Source organism: Xyrauchen texanus, chromosome 15 (assembly GCF_025860055.1).
Source record: "Xyrauchen texanus isolate HMW12.3.18 chromosome 15, RBS_HiC_50CHRs, whole genome shotgun sequence".
Classification (NCBI taxonomy): domain Eukaryota; kingdom Metazoa; phylum Chordata; class Actinopteri; order Cypriniformes; family Catostomidae; genus Xyrauchen; species Xyrauchen texanus.
Window position 1 is genome coordinate 30,463,489 of NC_068290.1, and position 24,843 is coordinate 30,488,331.

Consider the following 24,843-nt stretch of genomic DNA (forward strand, 5'->3'; position numbering starts at 1 on the left):
TGCTATCGGCATGAGCTGACCACTAGGGCCCACGGCGCATATATCGAGAGCCCTTCGGTGCATGCAGTTTAAGCTGAACACTAGGGCCCCCAGGCTCCTCAGTGCACACAGAATGAGCTGACCACTAAGGCCCTCAGGCTCCTCAGTGCATATAGAGATAGCTGATCAATAGGGTCCCTTGTGCTTCTTGATGTATAAAGTGCAAGCTGACCACTTGGGCCCCTTGATGCATAAAGCAAGAGCTGACCACTAGGGTCCACAAGCCCCTTGATGCATTCAGTGCAAGATAAGGACTACGGCCCCTGTGCCCCTCGGTGCATATAGTGAGCAGACTACTAGGGCCCCGGAGCCCCTTGATGCATAAAGAGCAAGGCCCCAGGGTCCTCAGTGCACACAGTATGAGCTGAAAACTAGGGCCACCAGGCTCCTCAGTGCACACAGTATGAGCTGACCACTAGGGCCCCCAGGCTCCTCACACAGTATGAGCTGGCTACTAGGGTCCACTGGGATCCTCAGTGAAAATAGTGAGAGTGGACCAAGATTCAAAAAAGTCCTCTCTCATGCTGTGCATTTTAAAGTCTGCAGGCAGGAAACAGAAACTTATCCTAGGAAAAGCATTCATGGCATGTTACTCCAGATATTTTACATTAATGGCTGAAACCTAGTAGTAAGATTCAATTGAGTTTGTACAGCTGACATCTTAGCAATATATGTCTTGTTTGCTAAATCGTTACTCTGCTTTCTGTTCTCCCAAGCAATCCCAACACTAAGTGTTTTTGTGCATACCAATACGCTTATAACTACCAGAAAGCAGTTCATTAAAACAATATCACAACTCAAAATGCCACCAGAACGGCAGTTAAAGTGTGAAACATACAGGGGGAATAGGGGTAATGGGCAAAATTCAATGGTGCCAATCAGGTTTTGCATGTAAACATGCTTACTGTTTGTGGCGAATCAAGAAGTTATGGTGTAAAATGCGAATGTCAAAGAGATTTACGGTTTCAAAATTTGCTGTCACAAAGCTAGGCATGTTTTGCATTGTTGCCAGGGCATTGCTATGTGGTTGCTTACTGGCCCAAGTCCCTATGATATTCTTCATGGCACCTAGATATGGCTTGGATCCCTCCTTTAATGAAAGCCAATGGGATTTTTTCCACTTGTCTTATTGTCCACCCATCAAAGATTGTCCAATTGCTTACAAAACAACACATCATTCTTCAACAAGCTACTACTACTTTTAGCCTTCAACTAGCCTAAAAACTTAGTGTGAAACAGACAAGTGTTTGCATATGTGTCAATTGGTACAGCCGAGTAATTAAGCACCAAACTTATTTGTACAATTGTACAAATTGGGGGATGTAGTTTGCATTAAAGATGGGCCTTTAAAGATGGTAGTCATGATAATTACCCCTCTACAATAGCATTTAATCAGTGAGGTGTCAAACGAGTCTGATCTACACCGCTTTACCCACAGGCCGGCACAACCTTAAATTATCTCTGTGCATGTAATCACTGGAGTGTGATTAAAATAAATGCTTTGCCTACACATGCACTACATTTCAACAGAATTAACAGCTTTGGGAGCAACAAGCGGTGATAATTATGACGTTTTGGGCTATCTTTTGTGGATTTAAAGCAAGCACAGAGAAACCAATCGTAGTTCAAAGGGTATGAGCTTGGGGCTTTGCAGCGCACAATGTGATGTGTTACCATGGTTACACGGCACAGGGCCAAAAGGGTGGGAAGGAAGAGGTGATCACACATAGCTGAAGTTCATTCAGTGAGTGTTTTAGCCGTTTGAACCAGAGGAAAACTTTTTATTGTGTTATGTGGTGTCAGCGATGCATTATGAAATGTGAAGTCAGTAGGTTTTGTTGGATAGCAGTCGTTATGCACTCAGGCTCAAAGGAACATTTCACTTCTACCTCAATAGTTTTGGATTGGATTTGATTGGATTGTGACGTTCTGAAAGAAAAGGTCAGGTTAGTTTAGTCACTCTCTACCCAAGGAAGGTGATAGCCACAATGTTGAAAGGTTTCAGATAGTTTCACTTTTTCAGAATGACACCATACCTCTCTTTTGAAACTTTTTTATTTGGTGTGAGCAAAAAGAATATGCTTCCAGGAATCTAACATCAAAACAGACATTGCTTCCATTCCTTTGCAATATTTCAGTTAAATGTTTCTTATCCAAGACAAAATACATAAAATGGACAATGAAGTACACATTTATAAAATTTATAACCAGAACGTTGAGGTACACCTCTAAGTTAAGTCAAACGGTTTACAAAAGTCTTCAGAGCAATTGATGTAAGTTTCTAAAGGATGACTGTGGTCTCGAAATCTTGGTGTCCTCAACAGCAGTGTGGGGTTGGTTCAACTTTGCATATGTCTCTGTCAATGATTTGATTGGACAGCAGAGTCATTTCACTTTGGAATGTGACTGAATTTCACTGTCCACTCTCCGGTTGTCCAAGCTTTTTTTTTAACTTCTTAAATTTGTTTTTCCTGTTCTTCTTTTTCATTTGTTTTTTCTTCTCAAATTGGCTCCCTCCTTTCTTCTCCTTCACTACCTCTTTCTTTGCATTTCCATTCACTTCTTTGACTTGCTTTTTGTTGAATTTCTCACTCTTTGAAGCTTCTCCCTCAAACTTGGCAATTTTGGCCTTTTTGGGGCCCTCAGATTTTGTACTGAATGGCTTTATGCCAGTCTTTTTCCCCATGATGGGCGGCTTAGATTTTTTCTGTTTTAATTTCTGCTTTTTGCTTGAGGGGGTTTTCACAGTTAAAGTGGACTTCTGCTCCATAGATTCAGGCTTTTGCATCTTCACTGATGAGGCTGTGGTTTCCATTTTTGTAGATTCTACTTCATTATCTACAGAAAAAAAGAAGAATTAAAATCAGAAACAAAATCCATATTACCCTATATCTCCAGAAAACAAAGGTTGTTGCTGGAAGAGGAGATAGTGAGGCCAGCAGGGGGAGCTCACCCTGTGTGGGTCTCAACACCCCAGTGTAGTGACAGGGACACTATACTGTAGAAAAGGCACCGTCCTTCGGATGAGACATTAAACCTAGGTCCTGATTCTCTGTGGTCATTAAAAAAAATATCAGGGCATTTATCGCAAAAAGGGTGTAACCCCAGGGCCCTTATGATTCATTGCCTCCTAATAATCTCCTTCCATAAATTGGCTCCATCTCTCTTCTCTCCACCAATAGCTGGTGTGTGGTGAACATACTGGTGCACCATGGCTGCCATTGCATCATCAGGGTGGATGCTGCACACTGGTGGTAGTGGAGGAGATTTTCCTGATCTCTATGTAAATTGCTTGGTGTATAGTTTTAAAAAAGAGCTATACAAGTGTGCAGGAGGGGGGAGAAGGATGAGAAATGAGATTGGAAGTGTTTTAGAAGCTACTTTAAAACTTAAGCTAGCCAAGCTAAAAGCTATTTTCACTTTAAAGTAGTTGAACTACAATCAAACAAGAAACTAACAAAGCTAGCCAACTACATTGAAGTTAATTAAAGCGGCAATACAATTTTAAATGTATATCAAACTAATAATGCCATTTATAACTCAACGAGAGCCATGTTTTTGGCACAAAAACAATGGTGATTCTTGAATGGATGAAAAAAATCTGCATTAAACAGCATTAAACTTGAACACATTAATTTACACTAAATATAACAATAACAAAAAACTACAATACGTCCTTATTTATAAAACAGTGTTGAAAACAAAATACAGCTCAATATTTCACTATTAAAAACTCCTGCAACACAGGGACTTATATCAATGAATATATGGTATATGTCCAAACGAACCAATTCACTAAATTAAAATTTCCAACACTACATATGACAGAGAGGGCAGTTGAGATGTTGAGGAGAGTGTTCATAGCATTAAAAAAACAAAATGTTAAAATGAGTTACTGGAAAAGCTACACAAAGCTGCTTAACTACAGTCATGCATCAGAAAAAGTGTAATTAAGTTAGAGAAGTTGCTAGTACACATACACAGTTGTGTTTGTCTCATGGTTTTAGGGTCACGATTTTGGTACGGTTTGGTCTTTTTTTTGGATTTGGCAGAGGTATTTCTTTTCTGAACAAAGTAAGAATAATCAATTAGGTAAAATACAGGTTTGCCCTTATGAAAAATAACCATGATATTACTTCAGTAACAATAGTTTAACCATATATTTTTAGTAAAACCATAGAAACCACAAAATGATCCATGGTTCATACAGTCATGTTTATTACAACACTACCACAGATTTACTGTAGTAAAACCAAGTGCAGAAATGTTTTATTTTAAAAAGGTGTAGAGCAAAATATATTTGCCAATGAACCCCCCAGGCACTTTAGTTATTGTTTTATGTTTGTCTGAATAAGAACTGACTGCTTGGAAGCAAAAGCGAGTGTGAATTACACACCAACACGTGCAGGACTCTGATATCATCAACTGATTTAACATACAGTTAATTGGACATCTACTCTCTGTAGAAATGTGACCCACGTGAGACACAGGCAGATCGTATTCATCTACAGAGCCACACAGGTGCATTAGAAGAGGTTAACTGTCTTTTTGATGTTGTTTTCTCTTCACCAAACCGTTTGCTCCAGATGTGTCGTTAGACTTTAGATGACCCACGGTGCAAATGCTTCCCAAACCATGGGTGTCAAATCATATGGTTAGTTTTACCAAGAACTGTTACACTCCTAGTCACTAGTCTTACTTGCTCACTAACACTGGAGATGAGAGTACACACCTGCTTCTTTTGGTGCAGTGGGGATTGTGTTTGAGAACTTCTTCAGCTTGGCAACAAAAAATCCATCCATGTTGTGAGAGTGAGGATAGAATCGGCGAGAAAGTTTGAGAGAGGGATGGAAACGTCGCTCTTTGAATCTGTGGAGAGGAGATTATATTATTTTTTCTTGGACTTCAAAATTTCTTACTCTTGCAATTCACTTGAATTAAATTTCAATAATTTTAATTATTGTAGAGGTGATTGAAATAAGGCCTCATTACCTGGTGAATCCCTCCTTGCCAAAGTCCAGTGCTGTGGGGACCAGCTTTACATTTCTCTTCTTCAGAGCATAGTCCACCACCCACTCATTCTCTTCTACCTATAGATGAGACAAATCACATCTCCATAAGGAACACGCTACAAAATAAATGAGCAAACCTTTGTGATGGTTGTTGGACAAAAATGCAATCAAACAGGGTTTTTCAAACAAGTCTACAACTCATCTGACTCAGACAATCATCTATCAACCTCTTCCATTTTTCTCCAAATAGACAGTTGCACAAAAAAAAAAAAATCAACATATAGTAAATGCATAGGTATGAACATATGGCTTTACACAGCTTTTCTTCTCCAAGACAGCAGTCCTTTAAAAGTTTTGCTTCATCACACCTGATTTTTTTTTCACATTCCATCAGACTTCAGAGCATATCTCACCATAATAGAGCAGGTGCAGTAAATGAGGTATCCACCAGTTGGAGACTCTGCATTTACAGAGTCAATGGCAGACAGAATGAGCTCTTTCTGCAGGTGAGCTGAGCGAAGAATATCAGACTCATCCTGAGAGATAAAGAGAGAGATATTTTAGATTTCTTAAGTGTAGCTGGTCTGTAAAATGCATAAAACACTGCAGAATAATGAGGTGTAAACACTCAAAAAGTAAAAATAAAAAAAAAAAAGGTTATTTTCAGAACAGAATTACCTTGCCAGTTTTCACAGCTGGATCTTTGGCGATGACTCCTGTACCTGAGCAGGGCGCATCTAATAACACTCTGTCGAAACCTCCCATCACCTACCATTCAAGATAAACAATACAGATTTAGACATACAGTGCGTTCATAAAGTATTCAGATCCTTTAATTTTTGTCCACATTTTGTTATGTTGCAGCCTTATGCCAAAATACTTTAAATTATTATGTTACTCCATACCACATAATGTCAAAGCAAAAAAACTGTTTTTTGACTATAAATTCCATTGTAAGTGCCTCACTGGAACAAAGATTTTTGCTTTTTTCTTTTGTTTTGTAAAAGAGAAACAAGTCGAAATAAATTTTTATGGTAATCAACATTGATTGGTCGATTGAGCTAAACTTGTATTGAACCCGGAATATTCCTTTAACGTGACATTTTGGTTATTGATTCGTTGTCATTATTTCATATTATTATTAATCCTCATTTGTTTTCTAATTTTTTTAATACATTATATTGTGGTACATCTTAATATTGTATAAATAATTTTTATATTTATAAATTCCTTCCCTGCCTTCATTTAGTTGGCTAATAGTTCATTTTTTACTTGTTGCTGCATGAACTTTAATGAGGGGTACAGGCGCTCTCTCATGAGGGCAAGAAATTAAAGGAAAGCAGAGAAAGAGCACATGTTTCTGGACTCTACAGGTGCTACTATTGTTTAATCGGGAGATATTTAATAAAGATGTTTGAATTACACCACATCTTGTAACTAGATTTATTATTGAGATGTCTATGTCCAGCAGGGACTGAGAAGCTTCCACCATAAATGATAATAAGGACAGTTTCACAGCTCGTGCCGTTTTCCCTTTGCCTTGTCACATGTGAAACGCCACATTAACAGTACGGTACACAAGCTAGTTTTTATATTCGCCATACCTCTTCCACTGCAGTGTTCTTAACTGCTGAATCAAGTTTGTTATCTCACAACACTATTCCAGTATTACCCACACTACGTGATGTCATGTCAGTGCTGCTGAAGTCTTAAAGAAACCACATGTTTTTTGTGACATGAGCGATCGGTTTATTTGATTGGTCAAATTACCGATTGAGTCATAGGACGTGAATATCGGTCGGACCATCCCTACTTTCCATTATACTGTACATCTTAGAAATTATAACCTTACATCTTGACTTTGTTCACATCTAGCTTATGGAAATGCATCACAAAACTGATCCATGAGGCAAAAGTTTCATTTTAAAAGAATAGTTAACCCCAAAAATGTTTTTTTTGTTTGTTTGTTTGTTTGTTTGTTTTAATACCATGCCAGCATTTATGTCTATTTTCATGGCCAAATCCAGGTTAAAATATAAAAACAAGAAGAAGAAAAACAACAACAAAAACTCTAATGTAATGTAGTGAGAGCAGAACGGACCTTTGGGAATTGTCTGCCATCATAGTTGCATATCACAGTGTTGGTGACACCAAGACGATGGAGGTTTCCCACCACACTCTTCAGTCTGTTTGCGTTTGCATCATTAGCCACAATCACACCTGTGTTCCTCATTAACTGAGCTACAACACACAAATGACATGCACTCCATAACATTTTCTGATGCTTACTGTAACATACTATAATAGAACACATTTTCCTTGATGCCAACTAATATTATATATATAAATATATATAAATAAATACAAACTTATTTACTGTTAAAAAACCAAGTAGAGATCAACCACATTATAAAACCAGTGGTTGGTATGATTGCTATAGAGAAGCATATGCTCACCTATATATGTGGTTTTGCCTCCTGGAGCTGAACTCATGTCTAGCACTGACTCCCCCTCCTGGGGAGCAAGTGCCATCACAGGCAGCAGAGACGATGCACCTTGCAGCATGTAATGGCCTGCTAAATATTCTGGAGTTGCTCCTGTAAGAAAGAGAGAATTACAATTAATATCAATGAACAGCAAAAAAAAGAAAAAGAAAAAATATGATGTGTGTGATATATATATATATATATATATATATATATATATATATATATAATATGACATTGGTACTGACCTATGGGAACAGAAGAGTCATAGATAACCAGCCCAACTTTGGACCATTTCCCTAATGGATCCAGGTTCACTCCTCTGTTAATCAGAGCCTGCGTTAGAAAACAAGCCATTAGATTACTCAAAACATCTGAGGACCAGATCTATCTGACATTTGTTTAAATATTAATTTGGTATTAATATTTTGGTACTTCCTTACCTGAGCTAAGTCTCTCCTCCTGGTTTTCAGGGTGTTGGTTCTGATGGTAACCGGCCTCTGAATTTCATTGGCCTCAAGAAAATCAATCAGCTGAAACAAACAACAATCAACACATTAAAGGGATAGTTCACCAAATCAAAATTAATTATCTTATCATTTACTTACTCTCATGCCATCCCAGATGTGTATGACTTTCTTCTACTGAACAAAAATTAAGATTTTTAGAAGAATATCTCAGCTCTGTCCTTTTTATTAAAGTCTTCTCCATGCCCAGTAGGTGGTGATATGAACAAAGAAGAATGTGAAAGTGTTGATTTATGGTAAAAAAAATAAAAAAAGTCCTTAAATATTGATCTGTTTCTCACTCACAACTTCTGAAGACATGGATTAAACCACTGAAGTCTTATGGATTTATTTGATGCTGCCTTTATGTGCTTTTGAACCTTAAAAGTTTTGGTACCCATCTACTTTGTGCATTATGAAGACCAAGAGAGCTGAGATATTCTTCTAAAATGCTTCATTTGTGTTCAGCAGAAGAAAGTCATCCACATCTGGGATGGCATGAGGGTCAGTAAATAATGAAAGAATTTTCATTTTTGGGTGAACGATCACTTTAAGACTACAACAATTTCCAACATCAGATGACTGCTTTCTGGTACAGATATACTGTCAATTCATATAGAGGTGGAGGGTGTGTGGCCATCCAGCCCTTCAGACTTTGACAGATAGTTCCTCTATCCTGTTAGCATAGCCACACACCTTGAGGGGAAGCAGATGGGTGGTACTAAAACAGGAAGTGTCTCCAGTTTAGGGATTGAAGAGGACTGGTGTATATCTTAATGTTTAACATTCTAATAAAATTAGTTGAGGCCTTGAGTTCAACAGACTTGGAATACAACTGAAGTGCTAAGTTTTCTACTTTGCAAAGGCAATACATCAACACAGACCTCTGAGAGAGGAAAGAGGTCCATGAGTTTCCCAATAAGGAACAAGTTGTAGCTGTAATAGGTGCAGAGATCAGAGCGCAGCAGAGAGAGATACTCTGATCTCTCCTTTCCCTCCTCTCGCTTCTCACTGAAGTGAGACAACACATCAACATTATCTTTGATCCTCTGATGGATGCTCTGCAGGTCCATAGGTAGCAGACCTACAGGAGAGATGTTAGAAGGTTAGAAGACATTTCTAGATGATAAAATTTAAAACACTTAAATGATGAATTCACATGACCTTTCAAGTCACTCTTTTTTTTGGAGAGAAAAAAAAAAATGTCCACTTGGGAAAATGTTTCTATTTTGCTTTTTTCTATTTGAATCATTTATTTTTCATTACAAATGATATTACTAGCATAACAGTTTGAGTGAAAAATTTGTGCAAAACCAGGATGTGAAAAATCTTGCATGTGAATTTTCACAGAGCATCTTGTGAAAGTGCTTTAATGAAAGAAAACCTGTCTGTTTGTACAAAATTAGTTAACACGGTTGATGTCACAAATTTGCTTATTTGATTACTGATCACATTGTGTGGAATCTTAAATATTTCTTATATTATGTCATATGTTTTTCAAATCACACAAGAGGAATAATCAAAGCACGCAAGCAACAGCGAGAGAGGAGCAGTCCATTTTATTTATATGAAGTTTTTCACACCTGCATTACAATCTACATCTTGATGTAAACACGCAGCGTGTTTTTATCAGCTGAATGGGAGGCTAAACAGTATTAAAGTGTGAGGAGACTCGCGCTGTGCATGCAAGCCATTAGCGCATCACAAGCAGGTCAACTTTTTAGCCCTTTTTGGTGAATCGCTCCTCCAAAATCCTAAAACTTTATTTCCAGGTTTCATTTATATTTTGAATAGACTCACAATGTGGGTTTATGTTTCCTCTTTTAATCATTTAGTGTAATTTTGAATGTGACTGGTTTAAGGAGGGTGAAACTATGCTGGGTTGAAAATCTCAAGGATTAATAGTGTTTTCCTTATTACATCACGTGTGGTTCTGAAAGCAAAAAGAAACAAACGAAACACGGACTGTGGGCTTTCATTCATGCAGCCTGACCAAAGCAAAGGGCGTATTAACTCACACGAATAACCGAAAGTGAAGCGCTGCCTGCTCATGATGTGAGAATGGCTTGCACGCACTGCACGAGTCTGTTGGGTATACTGCAGTCTTGTGACATTTTTATTTTTTGTTTAGCCTCCCATTCAGCTCAAAAAAAACATGCAGACCATGAAGAAGGATTACATCAAGATGTAGATTGGAATGCAGGTGCTGAATTTATATCTCTCGCCGTTGCTATCGTGCCAGTGATTACCCCTCCATGTGCCAGCAGTGCCATAGGTTGCCGACCCCTGCTCTATTCCCTCATGCTCATATTTTAGAGCAAAGCAAAACTAAAAACTCTACTATTTTTTTTTTTTTACTAATTCTCATAACTTTCCCAGGCAGGAAAATCTAAATCTTGAAATTTCCAGAAATGTTCAGGTTTCTATGGGAACCCTGACAAATAGTTTGGTGTGAGGATGTAATATACTTTGACTCACCTTCTTTTTCTCTATCTGCTGCAGCAGGAAGTTTGAATTGGTCCATCTCATTAATATTTGCCTGAACGGTATCCTCCTCCTCTCCTCTTCCTCCTCCTCTATTTCTTTAACACTCATTTCCTTCTCTTCATCATCGTCATCATCATCACTGTCTTGTTTCATGGTTTGCTTTTGTTTTTTCTGTTTTCTAGCAGCTCTCTCTATAGGCAGAAGCTGGAACAAAGAATGATTGGGTCACAAATAAGGTATCAGTTATGGTTGGAATTGAATACAATCTAAATAATTACTGATTTCAGCATAATATACAATATATTCTGCATATTATTCTTTAAACAGTATGTAGTATGTAATGCCTGGTTATTATTTGGTTAGTTCTGCCGAATAATTTCAAAATTATTTAATTTTGTTTTAAAGAAAATCGTCTTAACTCTTGGTAGTCCAGTCAAATAATGGGTCAAGGGAGAGAGGTCATAAGTACATATCTTTCTGGAATCCATTTTTTCTACAGTGTGGATTGAGTACTGCACATTTGGTCAAATGTAGTAGGTCACCCATGCATATAAACAATCAATGCATAGTATTTGTGTGTGTGTGTATGTATATATGTATACACACACACACACACGCACATATATTCTTGATAATGCAGAAATGGTAAGAATAGAGGGCATGTATTAAATTCTGAACATTTAAAGGGATAGTTCACCCAAAAATGAAAATCTTTTACACACCCCCATGTAATGCCATATGTGTATGAATTTCAATACACTGCTTAGCACGAACAAAGATTATTAGAAGAATATTTCAGCTCTGTAGATCCATACAATGCAAGTGAATGGTGATCAGACATTTGTAACTCCAAAAATCACATAAACGAAACTTAAAAGTAACCCATATGACTTAAGTGGTTAAATCTATATCTTCTGAAGCGATATATTAGGTGTGAATGAAAAACAGAACAATATTTAAATCCTTTTTTACTCAAAAGTCACATGTGGTGCCTGTTTAGTTTCATTTTCAATGTGAAAAGTGGAGAGTTATAGCACAAAAGGACTTAAATATTGTACAACCACACCAATAATATCACTTCTAAATATATAGATTCAACCACTAAAGTCTTATGGGTTACTTTTATTTTGCATTTATGTGTATTTTGGAGTTTCAAATGTGTGGACACCATTCACTTGCATTGTATGGACCTGCAGATCTGAGATATTCTTCTAAAAATCTTTGTTTGTGTTCTGATTTGCTGTTGTTAAATTGTATTATGTAGATAAGCATTCATATTGGTCATCCTGCTCTTAAGGTATCGGTCATTGCAAAACCCCTCTTGGTGAACCTCTAAACAAGATTTCCCATGTACAAAAAGTCTGTTGCATTTGTTGAAAAACTACCTCTTCTCCATCACTGTCTTCTTTATCCTTTTCTTTCTCCTCATCCCCTTCATCAGCACCATAATCATCAACCATATCATCATCATCATCATCATCTACATCCTCCAATTTTTTTTTGTCAGGGCCCTCTTCTTCATCATCATAATCATCTTCATTTTCCCAGTTGCTGTCACTGTCTTCATCATCTTCTGATTGATCAAGCTTTCGTTTTCTCTGTGCAGGTTTCAGCCATTCACTGTTCTCATCTGTGAATCCTGCAAGAAATAAATAAAAATAATGATATATATATTTATTAGGGCTGCCGATTTAACGCGTTAATTCAGTGTGATTAATTTTACAAAAAAATAACACGTTAAAAAAAAAAGTATGCAATTAATCGCATGCCCACGAACCATAATAAGGAAGATTCCTGAGAAATGCAAGCTTGTAGTACCACCTGTTTACTCCAGAGGGCAGTAAGTGTAATTTCAGCTGTATGAGCAACGTGCAGTTTATACAGTGAAGAAAACAACACTTCAGTAGGCACAACACAAACATGCATTACGTTCTTGCGTTCAAAACACTTGAAGGAGCGCAAATGTGATCTAAGGGATCTCAAGATGCATTTAAAGATTGAGTATTCAATTATATTTAACTTGACACAGTGACCTAAACATTTTATGTTTATGACACAACACACCAGAGACGTCTGACGCAGGTGTAAATTGACGGGCTCTTAAACAAGCCCTCGTAATAAACCTCCAACTGATTGACAAATTCACTTGTGAAATGGATTGCTGTGAACTGTATGCCAATGATCGACTAATGATCAATAATATGGTAGTAAACAATACATTGTATTCTAAAGCCGCTTTTTGTATCGTCTTGTCAATGATTAACTCTTCTGCTACAAGAATGTAAAGCATTTTAATTATCTGAATATATATATATATATATATATATATATCAAATTTTTTGATATTTAAAGATAACTATGTATAATTATATATTGATATAAATATGTATAATCATTATATATTTAGTTATTGTTATATGAGGGGCTTTTTCAGCTAATATTTGTATATGCGATTCATAATCTATATATACATATATATATAGATTGATTGATTTCCAAAATCAAGAATAGTGTAAAAAAGAAGAGTTCAAAAAGTTTGATTTTAAAATCTTTAATTACCTTTTTTGGGCTGTTCCTCTTTTATGGATTCTTTGGGGACTTGAGCTCTCTTTACAGCACTGTAGATATTTATTTTCAAAAATGTAAAACTGACACAAATAAACATCAGAAGACATCTGAAATATGTGACAGGACTTCTAGTCAAAAACTGTTGTTTACTTACCGTTTTCTTGCTCTGCTTGACAGTCTCTTTGGACCATCATCTACAAAAAGAGGGCAACTTGTTATAACCATTGTTATCAAGAAAAAAAAGCACTATGAAGAAACCTCTGAGTGTATATGCATTTTACCATCCTCCAAAAAGTTGGTCAGCTCAGTCTCGGCTCCTTTCTGTTTCCTAGACTTGCGTCCAGGTCCCCTTTTCACCTTATTGGTGGGATCCAACTTCCTGCCCATGCTTGACACCTAAACGTTCTTCTACGATAACAGCACAAGAAACAACTTTAAAAGATGAATTCTGACTGGACATACAATTACTCAATTATAGATAGAAAAGTCAGAAACATGGACAATGTGTGGATTGTCATGTCCCATGTGCTGTATGGCTTTGACAATGTATCATTACATAACATACGCACAAATATATAATTAAATAAAAGTTTCCTTACATTAATAGAAGAAGAAATAGTTATCTTGCTTGATGCCACCAAAATATGTCTGCCTTTTAATTCAGACAAATAAAACTTACTGGCATTACTAATCTAGCGTATATATGTTTTAACAGTTCGTCAACAGTTATGCACATCTAATGTCAACATTAATCATGTTAATAATACATTTTCTAATAAATACGTTTTTCCATTCGATATTACCGTTATATAACACATTTAAGATACGTTTCTTTGCATGCCATTTACTAACACGTTATACGCTACCAAACTAGACCGCTCTGATTGGATTAAAACGTAAAACCATTTACTCCAAATACAAAAGATACTTACTTTCAACAAAAAAAGATATATTCCTTGGATTCTTCTTAACTTCTCTAACGTCTCAACGAATTTCAGTAAAAATGGTCTTGCGCACATGTGACTTTTCTTCACACGTTGGTTTTCCGGAAGCTGCGTTAAACCTCACTTCCGTCGCGCACATTCTACGGATTCAATTCACTTCACGAGATTAGCTAACGCAACTGCTTGCTTCTTAATCTGCTGGTGCAATGGAGGACGAGTGGGAAGAGGAGGAACAGTTGGTTGTTGCGGAGCTGTCTGGAATGATCAGCACGGATTTACTCTCCAGTCGACAGGGCGCGTGTAAGATAGTGGGCATTGACAGCCAGCAGCCCATGATGCAGGTGGGACGCTATCTTTTTAAATTGCAAGAATTTGAAGAGTATCTGTAACAAGAGAATTGTGTGTATTCCCTTATGCTTTTTTGTTGTTGTCTGAATTGGGGCAAATCCCTGCATATACATATTTTCCAACATCTAGTGAAAAGACTTCCCATAAGAGTAGAAAGGTATTTGTATACACATACTTTTGGCCATATAGCAATGCTCGGTGGAAAACCAATAGAAATCCTAACCAAAAATCGAATTGTTATAATGAGAATGGTATTGGTTTAATTAAATTCGTAATGGTAACGTGTTGGCTTCTATTGGTGGCATGTTTAGTGGATACCATTAGCGAAATGTAATGGAAACCAATGCAAACCATTAAAGGTGTTGTTCATCCAAAAATGAAAATTCACTCATCATTTACTCATCCTATTTTTCTGAACACAAACAAAGATTTTTAGAAGAATATTTCAGCTCTGAAGGGCCATATAATTCAAGTGAATGGTGACCAAAACTTTGAAGCTCCAAAAAGCACAAAATCAGCATAAAAGTAATCCATATGACTCCAGTGGTTTAATCAATGTCTTCTGAAGCGATCCAGCTGGTTTTGGGTGAGAACAGACCAAAATGTAACTATTTTTTTGCTGTACATTTTGTCATGGCAGTCTCTAGGCTTGATTATGATTTCAAGCTTGATTACACTTTCTAGTGCTAGACGCATAAGCAGAGCTCTAGATGGCTCTAGAATAGGGTTACTTAACATTGGAAAGCTCAGGGGCCATAAAGCTTGATCCATATAGCCTCAAGGGCCACACTCTTAATTTTTATGAACATTCTTATATACACTGGCAGCCAAAAGTTTGGAATAATGTACAGATTTTGCTCTAATGGAAAGAAATTGGTACTTTAATTCACCAAAGTGGCATTCAACTGATCACAATGTATAATCAGGACATTAATAACATGAAAAATTACAATTAAACTACTTTAAGGATTCAGTCAAGGTATTGGAGAGGCCATCACAAAGCCCTGATCTGAGTCCGATAGAACATTTGTGGGCAGAGCAAGGAGGTCTACAAACCTGACTCAGTTACACCAGTTCTGTCTGGAGGAATGGGCCAAAATTCCAGCATCTTATTGTTAGAAGCTTGTGGAAGGCTGCCCAAAACATTTGACCCAAGTTAAACAATTTAAAGGCAATGCTACCTGTGATGTGATGAAAGAAATAAAAGCTGAAATAAATAATTTTCTCTACAATTATTCTGACATCTGACTTATATCACATTCTTTAAAGTAGTGATCTTAACTGATGAAGATAGGGAATGTTTTCTACAATTAAATATCAGGAATTGTGAAAAACTTTTTAAATGTATTTGATTAAGGTGTATGTAAACTTCTGACTTCAACTGTATATGCACTGTATCTTCACAACTGCTAAAATGATAAGTCAGTAAGATTTGTTCACCCTCTTAAACGTTTTGCAGTCAGGTTATTTTTCCTGTTAATACTGTTATGACGAGCATATATCTCCATTGAGCTATTCAAACGCGTTTAACACATTTGATTTGCGCAGATGAGTGTCTCTCAAGTGAGATTGAGCACTCGTGTGTTATGAAAGCGTGCACAAGCGGACCTTCGCTCTCATGAGCTGTGCTCAGAAATTCTTGTTTATTTCAATCATTACATCCTTTTGCTGTTTATTTCCCTGTCTGACTGTGCTGTGCTTCCGCAATACAGAGAGTACCATAAATATTCTGGAAAATGGACACCTGACAATTCATGCAAACTTTAGAAGGCATGGACTAAAACACGAGTCATATGGATTACTTTTATGTACTTTTTGGAGCTTAAATTTTTTTGGTCATCATTCACTTGCATTGCACTTGATGGACCTACAGAGCTGAGATATTCTTCTAAAAATATTTGTGTGTTCACCAGAACAAAGTCACACACATCTGGGATGGCATGATTGTGAGAAAATTGAGAGAGAATTTTCATTTTTGGGTGAAATATCCCTTAAAGAATATGGTATAAAGCATGCTACACGTGTAATGATTTTTGTAGTGTAAATCATTAGAATCTATTCTAACAGTTGTAATGTTTTCTTTCAAAAGTGAGTGTAGAATAGGTACTCAATTGTATGCAGGTTTTTGACTTCTTTTTCATTCCCATCAATGTTACAATAATGACTTAATATTTTTAAATAATTTTCCTTTTATTAAAAATGTAATCACACCGAAGCAATTTTGTGTTGTCAAAAGAAAAAAAGGGAACAATTCTTTAAATTTTAATGTTACAAGAGTAGATTTCAAATCAATGTATTTTCCTAAATCCTGCACTCACCTGTTTCAGGTGGGACGGTATGTGTTCGCCGGGGAATATGAGGATGCCATCGGAACATGTGTGATTTTTGAAGAAGAGCGCCAGGACGAGGCTAACTCTAATCCTGTCCTTAAATACAAATGTCAGACTATGAAGAAACTGATGCTGCAGAGGACATTCCTATCAGAGAGGAAAGAGGATGAGCCAGTCTCTAACAGCATTGAAGTGCTGTCTCTCAATGAGGGAGAAGTGTTCGGGGGGCGGACGAGTGCAGTTTGTCACTATCTGGATCCGTCAGAGACAGAGAAATCTGTGCTTGATGAATCTAAAGATTGCATAGGTTCTGAGATGAGCGATGAATCGCCGGATGAAATGGATGAGGCTGGCACTACGCTTTTAGAGGAGACAGTAGATGCAACAATGAATGCTAGCAGCTGTTCTGTACATCTAAACAAGTAGAGGACGTTGGCTCTTGAAGTTTAGACAGCTATTTCTGATAATGTACATTTTGCATTATGTAAATACATGTTCTTTGGTTTTTAATAATAGTTGGCTTGTATTTTGTTTTTTACTAAAAAGAATCACTTCACATCATTGTATGATGGCTTCACATTTTAAGCTACATGGTATTTGTCATCAGTCTTTGAAAAGCAAGGGGCAAGTATTGAACGCAACCAACGTAAAAGAGACACTGAAGGACCAGATTAATAAGAGGGCAATAATAAAAATCAATTAATTTTAGGAGTCAATTAAATGCAGACAATCAGATGTTGACTAGTCATTTTAGGCTATGAATTGCTTTTCTGTATGGACAAATGACCATTTTAGCTTCTTGAACACAGAATGTGTAATTTTGTGTTGCATGTCAAAGAATATGTTATGGAAAGATGTGAAAAGGCCAATGAAAATATCTACAGGCAAAAGCACTCTGACACCTGACAAACATACGGGGGGAAATCAATGTTTTTACATAAACCATTTTAAATGCAAATCTGGGTTTATTGGCAACAAGAAAACATTTAAATGCATAACCAATTTGTAAAGACAGATGTCCAACTGGCTACCCCAATCTGTAAATGGTGTAGTTGTTTGCTTCCATGAGTTATAATCGTGTTATAACACATGAAACATTCTCTGTGGTGGCAGACAGCACATTTTGCACATAGGACTGGACCGCATATGTGCACACACAGAGTAAAGTCCAAAGGCCTGCTCACAAACAGGACTGTAACATGGTTTGGTTTAATCATAACACTCCCCAGACCTCCTCAAATGCTGAACAGAATTTGGCACAGGTCAGAGCAGCTGACAGAGGATAGTTACTTATGGACACCGTCTTCTCTGTGTAGTCAGCATTCACCTATGACAGAATGGAGGAAAACAGTTTAGCAAGCTGACCATTTAAGTAATTTTCACAGATCATGTTTGTCACTTTGATTTCTGGAGACTCCAAAGTAGGTGCTCTTACAACAAAGATGGAATACAATTGTTAAAGTACACACAAAAGGAAAAATTAGCATTATTTCAAAACGCATGTTATTTTTTCCGTAGCACAAAACTATCAATTTTCAAAGAATGTTTTAGAATTTATTTGTCCTTTTTAAGAGCTTGATAGCTGTAAACTGACATTGCATGGCAAGAGCTGTGTAAAGATTCTTTAAAAGGTTCACATTTTGTGTGATACAGATTTCCCGATTTTATTCCGATCTTGATTTGATGTAGAATCATATGGATACATTTCAGTTACAATGTCCATTTTGCTCTCTCAGTTAATGCACTCAATTATAAAGGAACCAGCTTGACCAGTGTCCTTTTATTACTTTCTGCTATCAAAGCAACTGCCAGCTTTTTTTGCTCTGTTTTCAAGGTTTATTGTGCACACCTCCTGCTTTTTTTTTTTCTGTGGCAAACTCGTAAAATCGGCCCTCTGTGACGCTTTCTGCAAATCTTGTCATGTGGAGGGTGATGTGGCGCTTCTCCATTATTACTCAGTTACTGGTAAACGAAATGTAAACATTTACCAGCCAGTGGCAAATCTAGATATTTTTACATGGATACTGTGAGATTTGGTTGCACATGCGAGTGACTTACTTGCAATATAGGGGGTTGCCACAGAGTGAAAGACCGATATCGAGGGGACCTGGGTAGCTCAGCGAGTATTGACGCTGACTACCACCCCTGGAGTCATGAATTCGAATCCAGGGTGTGATGAGTGACTCCAGCCAGGTCTCCTAGGCAACCTAATTGGCCTGGTTGCTAGGAAGGGTAGAGTCACATGGGGTAACCTCCTTGTGGTCACGATTAGGGGTTCTCACTCACAATGGGACATGTGGTAAATTGTGCGTAGATCGCGGAGATTAGCATAAGCCTCCTGTGCTGTGAGTTTACACTGTGTTATGCAAAGAGAGCCACGTGATAAGATGCAAGAATTGACTGTCTCAGAAGCGGAGTAACCGCACCACCACAAGGACCTATTAAGTAGTTGGAATTAGGCGAAATAAGAGGATACAAAATAAATAAAAAAAAGAATCGAGATAATTTAAATGAAGATTGCGTTGCATCAGAAAATCTATATTTTGTGTTCCGGCAAAAAATAACTGCATACAGGTATGGAACAACATGAGGGACATGACAGACATGTAACGTTTGAACATGTCATTGGTGAGATATTCCTTCATTTTTCTAGATTTTGTGCTTGGAAGATGATTGAATTTTGAAGAACAGTCTGTCCTTCTACAAATCTGTATGGAATAGACACTTACTCTTCCATGTGCAAATGCTCCAATGACAATAGCAGCAGGTCCATCTGTAGGGACAATTGACCTAGGACACACAGCATCTCCTGCTTTGAAAGATGTAGAATATCTGGGACATCCAGGTGGCAGGTGGTCTGACACTGGATTTCTAATCAGTCTTAACAAACGCTGAGGGCCATCTGCTGCTCTCACACTCATCTTGTGCAGAAGCTGGACTATAGGAGAGCAAACAGTCAGTGACTGACTTATTCTTCATATGCGTTGTTGTATATAATTGGGACAAATGGTCAAAAGTGATACGAGTCTGCATGCAAATTTACCCATGAGTCCACAAAATCTCACAAATGTGCGAGGAATTCTTGTCTGTGGGTTGATCTCGACCAAAACGTTCTTCTCTGTGTGAATGTACACTTGGAGTAGTCCAGCTCTATTCAATGGACTGTCCAGTAACATTAACAGGCACTGTGGGTATAAAGACAAGACATTCAGACTCTGAGAATGGAAATGAGATGGGATATCATTGAAGGCAGGGCTCTAATTTGTCAACATAAACTTGACAATAAGCTGAAACTAAAAGGTCAACGCCATCTAAGTATGCATCTTATTCTTACCACCCTCTGACACCACCAACTTTAAACATTTGATAGGTATCAAACAGCTTACCTGATGCGTGATATCAGGGCGGATCTTTCCAGGGTCTCTTCCACTCTTTATTATCATAGTCTTGTGCTGATCACAGTTCAGCAACTCAAATGTCTTTCCAACCTGCATAGAAACATCTTAACATTCAGCTTCTTCTGAAATAAAACCTTTCTGTCATGAGAAATCTTACTGTTACTGCTCTAGATGCTATCCAGTAAATAACCTCTGGCGCTGCCTAGTTAAATCTTCCTAAATGTCTTAATATTTTACCTTTACGGTTTCAAGCGTAGCTCCTTCTAAAACAACAACGAGACGCTTTTCCGTCATCTGATCATGAAGACTTCGCTGTTGTTTAGCTTGATGCGGTTCATATTCATCTAAATGCTCCAGACCACGTTTGTTTCCAGCGCGTGCAGCCATTTTTCTTCGGCGTCGTCTTCTTCTTCTTCTGTTGTTTATATGATGGTTGGCTAAACAACCAGAAGGTGCATTTCCGCCACCTACTGGACTGGAGCACGGAGCACAACTTGGTTGAGGAAAAAAAATAATTCCCTATGAATTCTATAATCTGTTTTTTCTCCTAATATATCCTTGAGTGAATAATTACTCCCCTTTCTTTTAGTGCTTGGAATAATTGCATTCTGCTTTACATACTAGCAATACATATTTTACTGTTTCTGGGTGTCCACACTTTTCACATTCACCCCTTTCATGTTTCTCTATTGTATATAAATTTTGATTTAGTGTTGTATGACCAATTCGCAATCTAGTCATTGTCACGTTCTTTTTCCTGGTATTAATTGTTCTTCTTTCCACCCCTACATTTCCTTGTATGCTATTCATATGCCTTCCTCTTATTTCATTGTCCAATATTCTCTGCCAATTCTTTTTCACTTCTGTTAAAATCAGTCCATTGTTTACGCTTTACACATCTTTACCCTGATATTAATACCAGGATCCTTCAATGCCTCTTTAGCCAGTTACTCTGCTTCCTCATTCCCATTTACTCCAACATGCACTGGAACCCCCCAAAAACTCATTCTAACTCCCAATTGCTTAATATTTTATAAAGTCTGTCGAATTTTAAATAAAATATATTGTCTTGCTGAAGACACTCCATTCGCGCTGATTGTGAATCGGTACGTCACACAACTTTCAGGCTGTTTATTTTCCACTCACTGTAATGCCAGGGATAAAGGTATAAATTCTGTCGTAAATGCATATTTTTCAAGAATTTTTGCAAATTACTATCAGTCGGGTCCGTGAATATTGCAGTGGGCCATGGAAGCTTGTGTTTTTGGTTGGGTGGGCTGCGAGTTGGGAAAGTTTGGGAACCGCTGGCCAAGATTTTACAATTTCTTGCTAAAAGTTCATCACATGATAAATACACTAAAAATAACCAAAATAATAACAACCCAGATAGCACACATACATCTCTGAGATGTCTGTTGAAGAAATTTTCATCTGGAAAGCATCACAATCTAATTAACATTTGTTAGACATCTTTATAAGATCAGATTTACTAAACTTCTAAATCTTAAATGTCTTAATGTCTTCCAGATGTAAACACACATCAAATAGATGTCTGGGTGATGTACGTGTGCTATCAGGGAAAGAATAATGTATTTCTAAATGGTCATAGTCAAGTATATTCTGAGCTAAATTGATCTATGAAATTAGGAATATATAAATACCTTTTCTATGATGCGTATATATATATATATATATATATATATATGTGTGTGTGTGTGTGTGTGTGTTTGTGTATTTTATATTTCCTTTCCATTTTTGCTTCTGTTTCTTTCCTTTTTGAGTGATTGTGAAATTTAGCAGACAGATTGTGATGCATTTGGCAGACTCTTTTATCCAAAGCGACTAACAGTGCACTTATTACAGGGACAATCCCCCTGGAGCAACCTGGAGTTAAGCGGCTTGCTCAAGGGCACAGTGGTGGTGGCCGTGGGGTTCGAACCAGCGACCATTGATTGTGCAATTAAATATTTATCTCCCCATCAGGCATTTTACCCATCACAACAAACAAAACTTCTTTGATCAAACAGCTACTCCAGAAAGACCTTGCTGGTCGACCAGCTTCATGAGTTTTGTTGGCGAGCAACAGACTACGCTGTTCCACCAGTCAGACCAGCATGGAAATTCATGTGAATGGGCCCTAAGCTGGTCGTTTCAGCAAGGATGACTTTATCTTTTTCATTCAGACTCTCCAAGTCCATTCACTAAACAAGCAGCTCCAATGGTTCCACAGTCCCACACCAGCATATGCACATATTAATAGGCATGTTTTCCTCCCAGATTTAGGGCAGCATTCAACTCTGACACATCTCAGGAAGAGACATCTTAGATTTATTCAGGCAGGTTAATGTTAAGTTGACTTTAAAGAGGCCTTTAAAATCATATGTGACACAGATTCCAAAGTATTTGATTTTAAATGTACTTATTTTATGTTTTCAGCTTGGCTGTAGCGTTCAATGGCATAATCTCACCTTTTTGTAAATTAAACTTATATCCTGATATTTTGCCAAAATTCTCCAATTGTAACATTTGGTGTCTAAGGAGTGCAGCGGAAGAGAGGAGATGCAGGAATGAAATCATCACATCCTTTAATAACATTTGTTGGAGTGGAACAGACGCTGGAGTGGAACCTAACAATAAACTAATCAACATAACACTTCAAACATGACCATTCAAAGACTGACAACCAATGATCAAAACTAGAAGGTATATATATACACAGGGAACTTAATGAGGGAATGGCATACAGGTGAGGATAACGAGGAAGTGATCAGGGCAGTGGATTCTGGGAAATGTAGAGCAGGAGAAAACTTCAAAATAGAGTCCTTGAACATGGTGGAGACAAACTGTGACACCAATAGTGTAAGTTTTTGTTTTTTTGTTTTTGGTAGACTATTTAAGGAGTCAGATATGTATCTCACATGTCATCAGCATAAAGGGATACTTTATGCTCCGAACTTTTTCTCTGTATTCCCTTAATGCTCACCTCCCCACACATTGCGATCACTAATGTTTCAGCAGCAATAGCAAATAAAAGGGGCGACAAAGGGAAACTTTGCCTAGTGCCACGACTGAGTGCATTTAGGAGTGAGATGGTTGATAGGAGCTACACTCTAGAGGATTTTGATCTTTTTTAGGGATAGGTGATATGACTGCCTGTCGCATGGTCAGAGGAAGAGAGCCAGTAATAAATTATTCTTCATATTCAGACAGCAAAATAGGAGCAAGTTGCTTGGTAAATTTCTTAAAGAATTCACTTGGGAACCCATCAGGTCCCGGAGATTTGACATTTTACATTAAGTTGACTGCATCTATAAGCTCCTCTGTTGAAAAGGGTTCTTCAGCTGAGTAAGCAGGGTTTACACAAACTTGTGGAGTCCATGGCAGCTTGAGTGCACGTTGTCATTAAAGCAAAAGAGGGACATACTGTAAGGGAATACAGCTAGACCTTTTAGAGAGACCAGTATGAACAATGAAGTCCAGGAGTCAGAGTTGAGTTTCAGTCAAAGTTGAGAGTTTACCAAAGATAAAGTTCTCCACATTTTGAAAGGCAGAAGAGAGAAACTGAAAATGAGTTGAGGATCTAACCAGAAACTCACTCAGATTACTGAAATAACAGTAATTATAGGCATATGCAGATTAACTGACATAATCTTTACAGATTCACAGGCTTCTAACCAGATATTTATGGAAACTATCTAAACCCGGTAAACTGTTTCTCTAAGCAAAAGCTGTTATTTAGAGACATAACATTGATATTTCAGAACCACTAAGTCTCAGTTGGTTATCAGATAAGGGTCAGAGGTGAATAATAAACTAACATGACTCTCAAAACTCCAAACAATCCCTGCAATGACAACGATAGACAGAACAAAACAGAGGGCTATCTTTCCTTCAAGGTTGAGTCAGGCCTTACTGGAACAAACATGATGATAGAACAATGTCCAAACGTTAGGCAGAAACATACTTATTAATACATACAAATGAATTACATCTCACATGTATATTTATTCTAAAGGAGCAAGCACTGGAACTGATTCCTGACATGGGTCAGACCCTTCAGTCACCCCTCAAAGGTCAAATACACGAATGACCTGTAACATTCATGATTATAACATAAACTGAAACATGGTTAAGACAAACATTACCTTTTGATTAAAACAATTGCTAGCAAATGCTTAACTCATCAATAGGCATTAAGAAATATTAAGAAATTATGACATTTATGTATTTTTCAAAATTGTTATGCTTATAATAATATTGGAAGAAATGGAACAGTGTTATTAAATTACAAAAATGCTAACTAAAGGCATTTTCAAAAGTGAGTTCAGATGTTTCATAGTTTCATAGTTACAGCAATGTATAACAATGTTGCACAGTTCATTTTCTTTCATTTTACTGGAGTGTGCTGAAAAGATTTGAGGGGAGGGTGAGAGGAGTAAAACCACTCACACAGACATGCAACTAAAACATAATTTGGCAATATGCCTTAAAGTTGCACTCAGTAACATTTTGCTTGTGTCATCTAGGACTTGCAGAGACACCTAGCATGCAGATGCTGGATCATTCAAAATCAATCGTTTTCAGCCACAAATGCCATTGTAGAAATTCACTATTCGAAGTCAGCCAAGATTAATTCAAACAGAATGAAATTGTCCAATAACAGGTTTTCTACAGAGATTAAGCGAGTAGTATTAAGATGGTCATAGCCCCGTGAGGAGACACTTT

The 24,843-nt window shown here is 37.4% G+C and overlaps 3 protein-coding genes and 1 non-coding gene across 4 annotated transcripts; 1 reads left to right on the plus strand and 3 right to left on the minus strand.

Annotated features, from left to right (window-relative positions):
• Positions 1-2,082: 2,082 nt before the first annotated feature.
• Positions 2,083-14,146, minus strand: LOC127655964 (probable 28S rRNA (cytosine-C(5))-methyltransferase). The gene is given in 17 exon segments (XM_052144068.1): positions 2,083-2,877; positions 4,772-4,908; positions 5,032-5,129; positions 5,465-5,587; positions 5,730-5,819; positions 7,153-7,292; positions 7,508-7,648; positions 7,786-7,873; positions 7,981-8,070; positions 8,928-9,127; positions 10,522-10,602; positions 10,605-10,734; positions 11,916-12,169; positions 13,090-13,148; positions 13,253-13,292; positions 13,380-13,506; positions 14,031-14,146. Coding segments are annotated over 16 exon segments (2,202 nt in total). The 5' UTR covers positions 13,486-13,506; positions 14,031-14,146; the 3' UTR covers positions 2,083-2,452.
• LOC127656517 (small nucleolar RNA SNORA29) lies at positions 8,636-8,777 on the minus strand. Its single transcript, XR_007972171.1, has one exon. It is a non-coding gene; the product is annotated as a small nucleolar RNA SNORA29 (small nucleolar RNA).
• A 42-nt stretch (positions 14,147-14,188) lies between the features above and the next one.
• gtf3c6 (general transcription factor IIIC, polypeptide 6, alpha) lies at positions 14,189-17,530 on the plus strand. Its single transcript, XM_052144415.1, has 2 exons — positions 14,189-14,383; positions 16,718-17,530. Exons 1-2 carry the CDS (start codon positions 14,249-14,251, stop codon positions 17,144-17,146), a joined length of 564 nt encoding a protein of 187 aa, XP_052000375.1. The 5' UTR covers positions 14,189-14,248; the 3' UTR covers positions 17,147-17,530.
• A 137-nt stretch (positions 17,531-17,667) lies between these two features.
• On the minus strand, positions 17,668-20,515 carry emg1 (EMG1 N1-specific pseudouridine methyltransferase). Its single transcript, XM_052144414.1, has 5 exons — positions 20,356-20,515; positions 20,107-20,208; positions 19,764-19,905; positions 19,450-19,658; positions 17,668-18,047 (listed from the first exon to the last, which is right to left on the minus strand). The coding sequence occupies exons 1-5, from the start codon at positions 20,503-20,505 to the stop codon at positions 17,934-17,936; spliced, it is 717 nt and encodes a 238-aa protein (XP_052000374.1). The 5' UTR covers positions 20,506-20,515; the 3' UTR covers positions 17,668-17,933.
• Between the last annotated feature and the right edge of the window lie 4,328 nt (positions 20,516-24,843).

What these genes read in the sequence shown, in the direction of transcription:
- gtf3c6 (XM_052144415.1), top strand. Translation starts at nt 14,249, where the DNA reads ATGGAGGACGAGTGGGAAGAGGAGGAACAGTTGGTTGTTGCGGAGCTG. An exon ending in GCCAGCAGCCCATGATGCAG is followed by an intron (nt 14,384 to 16,717) that starts GTGGGACGCTAT and finishes CACCTGTTTCAG; the next exon opens with GTGGGACGGTATGTGTTCGC.
- emg1 (XM_052144414.1), bottom strand. Translation starts at nt 20,505, where the DNA reads ATGGCTGCACGCGCTGGAAACAAACGTGGTCTGGAGCATTTAGATGAA. An exon ending in GCCCTGATATCACGCATCAG is followed by an intron (nt 19,906 to 20,106) that starts GTAAGCTGTTTG and finishes TTATACCCACAG; the next exon opens with TGCCTGTTAATGTTACTGGA. An exon ending in GAGATTTTGTGGACTCATGG is followed by an intron (nt 19,659 to 19,763) that starts GTAAATTTGCAT and finishes GCTCTCCTATAG; the next exon opens with TCCAGCTTCTGCACAAGATG.